Source organism: Pinus tabuliformis, chromosome 7 (genome assembly GCF_031772625.1).
Source record: "Pinus tabuliformis cultivar Carrire ecotype Pingquan chromosome 7, CPIR1, whole genome shotgun sequence".
Taxonomy (NCBI): domain Eukaryota; kingdom Viridiplantae; phylum Streptophyta; class Pinopsida; order Pinales; family Pinaceae; genus Pinus; species Pinus tabuliformis.
This window is the reverse complement of record NC_142293.1, coordinates 220,280,925-220,291,680: the sequence shown is the minus strand read 5'-3', so window position 1 is coordinate 220,291,680 and position 10,756 is coordinate 220,280,925. Positions and strand designations below refer to the sequence as shown.

The following is a 10,756-nucleotide window of genomic DNA, read 5'->3' as shown; positions in this document are numbered from 1 at the left end:
GGTTCCTTTTCCTAGCCTCTTAGAGATATTTGGTCACCCAAAAAAGTCTTGGAGGTTAGGGTTGAAAATTTTATCCCCTCTTCTCCAAGGCCCTAGTAACTAAGAATGCATGCATATTTTTCCAAGGATTAGGCCTTTGGACCTAGATTGTCTATATAAAATACTTTTGACAGGAATCCCTAGTGGATTGGATAAGGAATCCAGAAAATAAATCTAAAATTATCTCAATTATTCACAAAGCAATTTTAAATCATTGAAACTTTTAAAGATGCAAATTTATCTTAAATTTTAGAAAAATTGGTGAATCTCATTAGTCCCTGATATGCATACTATTAAACAATTAGCTATGTTTTAGGAAAAATATTCAAATTTCTAATGATATTATATATTCCCTATAAAATTTTGGCTATTTTTATATTATAAAATTTTGGCGAATTTTAAAAAGAGTGGAAATTAGAGAATCTCTTTTTTGGGAAAAAACATGAAAAATTAGCCTACCTACTAATATTAGCCCCTAAAAATTTCCTTATTTAAATGTCTTTCACCTAATTGGGAATAGTTGGGACATAACATTGGAAGTAGTAGAAATGTTATAATTAACAAGGATCCTTGGATTGGAAGTAATAATAGGCATATTCTTCCAAACCCCTTAATCCTAAATTTTAATAGACTTTTTTTAAAGCAAGTGAGGTTTGTTGGAGTTAGCTTCTAGGTAGGGGTAATCATGATCTTGGCAAGCGGTTGGTATATGGGATGATGTCTCTCCTCAATGGATTTATTACACCACATCCCCTTAGAATTCCTTCATGAAACCATCAAATGAGGAAGATTAATTAATCTAGTCTCGCAACCCATGCTTGGGTAGTTACAAGTCAAAACTTGGTTATTTAACCTAAGACTAGGATTTTAGAGAAAATTCTCCTTCCTGGTGGGGAAATAGGATTTAAAAAATTAAAATTCCAAACAAAAGCCAAGAAATTATTGTGGTTCATTCTACATGATAAGGCACCTACTTGTGATCACCTACAATGACGAAAATTCATTGGCCCAAGAAGGAGTAGTTTATGTAAAAATGATAACGAAACAAACAACCATATCATTTTAGATATTCTATTCTCTAAATAATTATGGCTATAAATTCAAACATATATAGGTCTAATAGCTCTTGAATAGGAGTCTCTAGTAAGGAACATCTTAAGTCATGATTAGCTAGTCAAAGTACCAAAGACACCAATGATCTTCCATTGATTGTTGCATGGGGTACTTGGCGAATGTGGAACCACTTCCCCTTTGAGGATTAATTTCCTTCCCGTACTCATTATGCATTTCAAACCTTGGCTATCCTAATCACTTTTCCTCACAATATTTCCTCTATGCCAAAAATACCTCATTTGGTTTGCATGATACAAAATTACTCCCCTTAGGATTTCTTTGATGGATTAGCACAAGGTCACCATTCTCTTGTGGGGGGGAGCAATTCGCCACACTTCTAAAGAAGCATATGTTTCATTATCTATGTGTCTTGGAGAAACAACAAATAATTTTAGTGAATTGTTGGCCCATAAGTCTACCCTTCAAATTACCACGGAGAAAGGAAATACAAATTTTCATATTTATGGTAGGTCAGTCCTTTCAATCAATTTGATGATAGCATTGTTCTCAATGCAAATCCACACCCTTTTGTTTCCTTTCGAGTACCTCAAAATATATACTACCCTCTTCACTCATATATACAAGGAGCACAACCAAGATGTAGATAGAATCTCAAAGGCTAGCATGGGAATGGACCATGAACCTTAGAAAATTTACAAAAAAATACCAGGATGGCATCCCAAAATATATGATTTATCTTGGCTCCAAATTTGATTAGCATTTCATGATGGAAAATCTCTTATTCAACTATGCTACGAGTATCCATCAGTACACATTTTCATGATTTTTTTTGCAAAAAATTGTTATGACCTCACAATATAGAATCTTGATACAATTTTGTTTTGGACTTTGAGATAAAGGTTTTTTCACTACTCTCTTTCATGATCCTTTTTCAAAAAAATTATTATGCCTTCACAATAAAGAATCTTGATAAATTTTGTATTGGACGTTTTTCATAAAAGTTTTATAAAAATCAATTTTCTAAAAATTAATCATTCTTTCCCATAACAAATTTCGATTAAACTGGGATCATTTGTTCTATCAAAGCGAAACATTGGAGTTACTAACCACATAATTCCACAAAAACATATAAATGTAATTTTGATATTCTATAATATAAAATTATCCAAAATTTGTTTTCATCCTTGAAAAAAGATCAAAAAAATAAAAATTTATTATTTAAAATTTAAATTTATTAAATAAAACTATAAAAAAAAATTATATATATTCTTTAGTGTTTATAATAAATGTAATTTTAATATTCAATAAGTTTGAAATTAAAATAAATTTATTAAAAAATAAACTCAAATACAAAATCATATACAACATATTAACAATTTACAAAATTAAACGCACTAAATTCTTGGTAAACTAAAACCACTGCCTCGAGCCTCTCCAAACACACCAATCAACGAAAAGATTGAAGAGACCAACTCCAAGTAAGCTGAAAAACTTATCAAATTAATAGGTTTTAAGAAAAACATAAACTAAAATTGAATTTTATTCGGATGCGGCTTCTCAAATTTTAATAGATGCGAATCTCCGGAAGATGATTATGGAGGTAATAATCATAACTTGCTTTCATGCAGAGAATATAAAATTACGTCTATTCAAATGGGTCTCCAGTTATCAGGTATGTAAAAATTTAATAAAAGTGAAGTCTGTAAAACGACTATGAAGATGATAATCGCAACTTTCTTTCATTGGAGAGTGCCTTGGCAAACCTGCCAAATCAATTCAATAACGCAAACATATTAAAAAAATTATATCATTGTTCCAAGTTCTGTATATTTCGATTAAATGAAAACGATATATCTACCTTTTCAATGCATCCTTGTTGGTGCCTTCGCCTGGCACTTTCTCAAACACACCGGTCTCTATATTCACTCTTGAAACGGGATCGTCGAAAACGTTTTTGCCTATATTGACCAGGTTACGAAGATTCTCCTTTGTCGAGAGAACGGTTGAGCTTGTATCCGGTGATAATTTGACCTGATTCCAGATATATAATCTTTAGCTTTCAGCATGGAGTACATGTAAACAAAAACCAGTCATCAACCCTATACCCTAATTTCCAGAATATTTAGGGATAAGAGGGACATGGGCTAGGTCAAATAAGTGATTTGAACTCACGATATTTATGGACTACCCAGCCCTGAATATTCCTAAAATCGACAATCAACATAAAGATACCTAAAACTATATACATACAAAATTATCTAAAATTAGCAATCAACATAAAGATGCCCAACGCTATATAAATACAGAATTATCTCGACCAGGAATAAGGAATGCACGTGGACTCTTAAGTAGTTGTTCCCTGATTTAAAAGCTTGGAACACTAGAGCTGCATGAATGTCAACCATATCTGCACTGGATTGCGAAAACATGTCAATTATGGGCACCTGACCGTCCTTGGATAACCATTCAAATAAGTCCCATTTTGCAACATCAGTGGCGTTATAACTTCCTGGTTTCTGTCCAGTTCCAAGAGAAAGCACCAGAAACTTGCTAGTGTCCTGTTTAAAACGTGCAGTATCATTAGTTCTTTCACAAAGGCCAGTGCGTTTTAGTGAATCTTTAGAAACCTATCATAACTGCAAGAATCCAACTTATAAACATATGTATATCTGTTTATAATTCACCTGAGTTTTGGACGGTGGCAATAAGAAATCTGGATTGCATAAGAGCGCTTCTTTAGTCACCTGATTTAGGGCAAGTAGCGTCTGCAAGATCATTTCAGAAAGCACTAAATTACATAACGTCTCAAACAAGAGTCGCATCAACCTAACAGAAGGCCATGTCAAAATAATGTGATAAAGGTAAACCCAAGGGATGTTTGTCGGCCGAAACGATTTTAAGTCTGCCCATAAAGGAAAAAGTATAAAGGAGGAATAAAATGCAAATCACTGTTAGAATTGACTGAACTGATAACAAGGATTTTGTTGAACTGATCAGAACATTTAGTGATCTGATCCAGCGTTATGTAGGTAATGTGGGTAGAGTGTATTTTGGGGAATTTGGTTCAGCCTAGGCTGGGATTTGGAGGTAAAAAGTGCGAACAACTATAATAAGAGACTCAATTGAAAATTAGGATTTTCTTGAACGGAAAATATCTAGTGATCTCGTCCAGGGTAATGTTGGTAGAGTGTAGTTTGGTGAATCAGGTTGAGCCTTGTCTGGGATTTGGTTAGTGTTATTATGTTAGATGGAAAAGTTTTAATGTTTAATGATTTGATTCCTCAGTATGTCTGTTTTTATTTCCATTTTCATTGTAGTTTCTCCTTTCAACTCTTTCCCTAATATTTGACCCAGTAATCTAAAATTGAGGGTAACTTTTAAGAAAATTTAGATAAGTTAATATTTTGAACCAGTAATCCAAAATTGAGGGTGACTTTTTAGCAAAATTTAGATAAGTATTTTATTTAAACTGGTTTAAGGATACTGAGAGGCCCCTATTTCCCTGGCTTTTTTTAAGGTGATTCAAAGACAGTGACTGAACCCTACTTCCATCGTTTTTTTTAAGGTATTTCAAGGACACCGAGTGGCCAGGTATTTCAAAGACACCGAGTGGCCTTTATATTCACAGGTCTTTTTTTTTAAGGTGGTTCAAGGACAGATTGGCTCTACATCCACCAAATCCATGGTCTAAAGAGGCCTAAGTCCTCAGGGCTCCCAAAAAAAGAAATTGACTCGATAACCTTGGGATAAATAAAGTACTTAGCCATAAAAACTTAACTAACTGAACTATCTCTCGAGGCTAGATAAATTTAAGTAAGTCATAGTTAAATTATGCATTGTACTATCTCTCGAGGCTAGATAAATTTAAGTATGTCATAGTTAAATTATGCATTGTAAACTTTGAATATTATAAACTTTGAATATTTTGAACTTGAGAAAGATTTTTAGATTGAACCGTGAAGATGCATTCAATTCTGGTTTTCTTTCTAAATTATCACAGTTAAGTTTAAACTTGCGAGAACATTAACAACCTCACTTTAATCATATTTTCACCACATTACCTCCCTCCAAACTGACACACAAATGGGGAGAAATAAAATAGAAGAGATTGGGAATTTATTCAAGAGCCCGAGTAGTTGATTTTTAGGAAACAAAGCCCGAGCAATGTTTTTAAGGGAGAAGATTCGAATTTCTGCATACAGAACCCGACCTCATTTTATGCAGCCAAAAAATAATGGAGTTGTCTATAATGTGACTTTTTGGAGATTCCGGTGACGGAATCCGGTGGAAGAAATTGAGGTTAAATCTTGATTTGTTGCAGTTAAAATGGTTTTTCAACTGCATATTTGTATTCAGCACCCTCGAAAACCCCTGGGACGCTTTCATTGTGCAGAAAATAACTATCAAACTTAAGATTCCACTAAATTCCTGCAGGATTTCGACGGGAAAAACCCACCGGAAAAGGTTTCAAAAATTCGCGTTATAGAAAACTACAAAAATAATTCCATAGAAAAGGACAAACGCTGAAGAAAAGAAACCAACCCACCAACTAATAAAATTCGTGCCCTAGAGTGCTTATTTGCAGAGAGAAGCGTGAAGAAAATACGCGCCCGGAGCAAGCACATAATCGTTTTTCGGAGGTAATCTATTGAAATGTTTTCAATCAGAAAATTTAAACTGACTTAAAACCCTAGTTTATGTTGAAATGTTAATTTCCCCTACAGGGTTATCATTTCATAAAACCACCATGAGTTCCCCGCACCGCCTTTCAACGAGTGGTGGTTTTTCTCAAACGGCAGTGATCACATTCACCATCTGACGCGTAGCAGATTTCCAAAACCGCTTTTTCCCCAGAGCATAAAGGTCGGTGAGTAGAGCCGTGCGATATTCTCTGTCACCGGTCGGATTAGATCAACAGTTGTGTACACTGCTGCACCATATGGACGTCTGGATTAGATCAACGGTTGTGTACAGTGTTGTACCATATGGACTTGAAGTGAAGTAAAAGTTTCATTTTGACCGCTAGTTTTTCCTCAGTAATGTAATTAATAAAATTTATGATGGTTGGTAGAATGTAGGTAAAGTTTTTAATTTTAATGTTTTTTACTCACCAGAGTATGGCACAAGAAATAGGTAATGTCATTTGTTTTTAGTTGTTCATTTTTTTGCATATGAGTATGGCACAAGAAATAGGTAATGTCATTTGTTTTTAATTGTTCATTTTTTTGCATACGTAACATAAGGGAAGCACGCAGTAGCGCACAGGTGAAGAATTTTTACACAACAGTATAAATATATACAGCATGAAAAAGAAAAATTACACACATAGCAATGTTAATTTTTCAAGCTGAAACAAAGTATTTTTTTTAGAAACAGTCAAAGTTTTTTGGAACTGCATCAAAAGCAGTCTCCGGTTTTAATCCCTTTGTTAGAGGAAGAATGTTGTAAGCACAGTTTTATTAATGAATACAAAGTTTTTTTTGTGCATGTGAAACACTCTGTTCTTCCCAGAAAACAATTTTAGTTTCCGCTGTGTTAAAACAAAGTGTTTCTCTGTTTTGTTCAAGTTATTTTTGTTTTGGAATTAAACAGAAAATTCCCAACATGATATTAGAGCTTGTCTAGGCTCTTTGAAGGTGTCAAAGAAACTGAAGGAAGGATTTCTTTTTGCAGCAGCTTCTCCAGCAGAGTGAAAACTTAGTCAAAAAAATCTAAGGTATTTGTCAAGTCAGTTTTTGTGTTACTGTTGAGAGCAGTCAGCTATTTTAATACACAATCAAATATTTTGAAGCATAGTTAAGAATGCAAGAATGGTTGGAGCCAGCACTAGTATGGGTATATGTAATACTCAGCTCCGACAATTTAATGGAAAAAACTATGACTATTGGGCAATAACTATGAAAGCTCTGCTTGCTTCCCAAGACCTATGGGAATTTGTTGAAGATGGTTTTGAAGAACCAGCAGATAAAAATGAGTTTAATAGTTTAACATAGGCAGAGAAAGATCTGTTGAAAAGCAATAAGGAGAAGGATTCTAAAGCCCTCTACCTTTTGCATCAAGAAGTGAATAAGAGTGTGTTTCCAATGATAGCAGTAGCTAAGAGATCCAAAGAAGCATGGGAAACTCTCAAGATAGCCTATCAAGGCATGGAGAAAGTGAAGACAACAAAACTACAGTTGCTAAGGAGAGATTTTGATAATCTTTGCATGAAAGAGTCAGATAATATTGATTCATTCTTCACACATGTGATTGGTCTGGTCACACAGATAAGGTCTCATGGAGAGATTCTTGAAAAAAGGAGGATTGTGGAGAAATTATTGAGGATCCTACCCTCAAGGTTCGATGTGATTGTCACCACCATAGAAGAGATAAAAGATCTCACAAAATTTTCAGTTGATGAACTACATGCATCATTGATAACACATGAGCAGAGATTAAGTAGGAATGAAAACTCATATCTAGAGAATGCCTTTAAGACCCAGATATTCTTTGGAAGAAGAAGAGGTCAAGGCAGAGGAAACAAGAAAGGAAGAGGCAGCAATCCAAATCAAAACTAAGGCGAAGGCAGCAGCCAACAAAGTGGACAACTTCATGCTCAAGGACATAGGTATGATAAATCCAATGTCCAATGTCACTACTGTAAAAAATATGGGCATTATGCAAATGAATGTAGGAAGAAGCAGCATGATATGAGTAATAGAACTAGCGCAAATTTCACTAGAGAAAATATCAGCCGAGATAATTTGTTTTTAGCCTGTAATATGGTTGAAGAAAAGAGTGAAGAAGTATGGTTTCTAGACTCCGGTTGCAGTGACCATATGACAGGAAACATAGCCATGTTTTCTATGTTAGATCAGAGTGTGAAGTCACAAGTCACACTAGGGACTGATAGTAAAGTTTCTGTTATGGAAAAGGAAAAGTAAATGTCTTAACAAAGAAAGGTGAAAAGAAAATCATAGCAGATGTTTATTATGTTCCCAGAATGAAATGTAACCTCTTAAGTATTGGACAGCTTACTCAAAAGGCGTACAATGTTTTCTTTGTGAATGATGTATGCATCATCATGGATAAAATACCCAGCAAACAGTGTATTGCTGAAGTGAAGATGACAAGGAACAGGATGTTCCCTCTCAGAATGAAAGCAGATTTAAAAAACGGAGAAGAAATAGCAGCAGTGACACAAGAGGCTTTCCAAAGCGAACCAAATGATGAAAATTGGTTGTGGCACTTGAGATTTGGACATCTCAACTTTGGAGGTCTTAACTTGTTGAATAGAAAATGAATGGTAAGAGGATTACCATTGATAGAGAAACCAGACAGCCTTTGTGAAGGTTGTATCTTGGGGAAACAACACAGAGAAAGTTTTCCATATGGGAAAAGTGTAAGGGCAAAAGAACCCTTAGAGATTGTCCACTCAGATTTATGTGAACCGATGCAAACTCCATCACTTGCAGGAAGCCACTATATACTAACATTTATTGATGATTTTACTAGAAAAACTTGGGTTTACTTCCTCAAGAATTGTTTGAAAGATTTTTCAATTTCAAAGCACTTATAGAAAACCAAAGCAGGCTGCATATCAAAGTTTTAAGAACTGATAGAGGAGGTGAGTATATCTCCAAATAATTTCTACGTTTTTGTAGAGAAAATGGAATTCATAAGCAGTTTACCACTAGGTACACTCTGCAGAAAAATGGAGTTGCCGAAAGGAAGAATAGGACAATCATGGATATGGAGAAGAGCATATTAAAGGCAAAGCATTTTCCAAATAATTATTGGGCTAAAGCTGTACACTGTGCAGCATACATTTTGAATAGATGCCCTACAAAAGCAGTCATGAACAGAGTGCCGAAAGAAGCATGGAGTGGAACAAAGCAAGGAGTCACCCACATGAAAGTTTTTAGATGTATGGCCTATGCACACATTCCAGATCAACTAAGGAATAAGTTGGACAACAAAGGGGAGAAATGTATTTTCATTGGATACAGTGAGGAATCCAAAGCTTACAGGTTGTATAACCCATCCACCAAGAAGCTAATTGTGAGTAGAGATGTTCAGTTCATTGAAGAGGAAGCTTGGGATGGAAGCATAAAGAAGACAGTGAATGTTAAAAACTCTTTGTCTCATGATGAAAATGATGAGGAGATGGCTGAAATACATCCCCAAACAGTAGCACCAACACAAGGACAGCAATAGACACCCTTGAGGAGAAATTAAAGTTCTTCTCCAAGCACACCACAAGGAGGAAATTCAAGTTCTTCTTCAAGTACTTATACGCCAAATGAAAGAGGTAAGTGAGAAATTTAAGTGACATTTATAAACAAGAGGCAACAAATGAAGGTATGAATTCTTTGTTTGTTCTATATTGTCATGTTGATGACCCTATTCATTTCGAAGAAGCAATTAAGGATAGAAAATGGATAGAAGCTATGAATGAGGAGATCAATGCCATAGAAAGAAACACGACATGGGATTTAGTTGAACTACCAAAATGAAAGGAAGTCATTGGAGTTAAATGGGTCTACAAGACCAAGAGTAATGTTGAAGGAAAAATAGAAAGACACAAGGCAAGATTGGTTTTCAAAGGATATACGCAGCAGTATGAGAGAGACTATGAGGAAACTTTTACACCGGTTACTAGAATGGAAACCGTGAGAGGAGTGCTGTACATAGCAGCACAAAACAAGTAGAATGTTTACCAAATGGACGTGAAGTCAGCATTCCTAAATGGAGTGTTAATGGAAGAGGTTTACATTGAACAACCTCTAGGCTATGAAAAGAAAGGCCAAGAGCACAAAGTGTGCATATTGAAGAAAGCTCTTTATGGGCTGAAGCAAGCACCAAGAGTGTGGTACAGTAGGATAGATTCTTATCTACTGGAAAGTGGATTTGAAAAGTGTGAGGGAGAACCCACCCTCTACATCAAAGAAAAGGATGGTAAATTACTAATTATTGTGTTATATGTTGATGATGTTATTTTCACAGGTAATGATGATTATCTTATTGAAAATTTCAAAACAGTCATGAAAGAAGAATTTGAAATGAATGACATGGGTTTGCTGAGATACTTCTTAGGAATAGAAGTAGAACAAAATGAAAATGGAATTTTTATCTCACAGGCGAAATATGTTAATGAAGTGTTGGAAATATTTAATATGCAGGAGAGCAAGCAGTAATCACTCCCACAGTGATGGGATTAAAACTTAGCAAAGAGGACAACAACAAGGATTTTGATCCTAGTTTATACAAGAACATAGTTGGCAGCCTCATGTATTTGACTGCAACTAGGTCGGATATAATGTATGCTGTTAGTTTAATTTCCAGATTTATGGAGAGGCCAAAAGAAGCACATTGAAAGGCAGCAAAAAGGATTTTGAGGTATGTTAAAGGTACTAAAAGGTTTGGCATTTTATATACTACTTCAGAATGTTCAGATTTAATTAGATACACTGATAGTGATTGGGTTGGAAGTGTAGATGATCGGAAAAGTACATTCAGTTATGTTTTTCACATGGGTTCAAGAGCTATTTCACAGGCTTCTAAAAAACAGCCTATTGTAACATTGTCTACAGTAGAGGCAGAATATGTGGCAGCTACAGCAGCAACATGTCAAGCAATTTGGATGAGAAGGATGTTAAAGAGT

General features: G+C 34.9%; 1 protein-coding gene across 1 annotated transcript in view; it reads right to left on the bottom strand.

Annotated features, from left to right (window-relative positions):
* Positions 1 to 2,824: 2,824 nt before the first annotated feature.
* The window catches only part of LOC149246649 (patatin-like protein 2), a 35,598-nt gene continuing 27,666 nt past the window's right edge, over positions 2,825 to 10,756 (bottom strand). The window contains exons 7-10 of the mRNA XM_089442106.1: positions 3,798 to 3,878; positions 3,450 to 3,671; positions 2,972 to 3,144; positions 2,825 to 2,876 (exon numbers count right to left, since the gene is read on the bottom strand). Of these exons, the coding sequence (XP_089298232.1) occupies positions 2,825 to 2,876; positions 2,972 to 3,144; positions 3,450 to 3,671; positions 3,798 to 3,878 (528 nt within the window). The remainder of the gene's footprint in view (positions 2,877 to 2,971; positions 3,145 to 3,449; positions 3,672 to 3,797; positions 3,879 to 10,756) is intronic.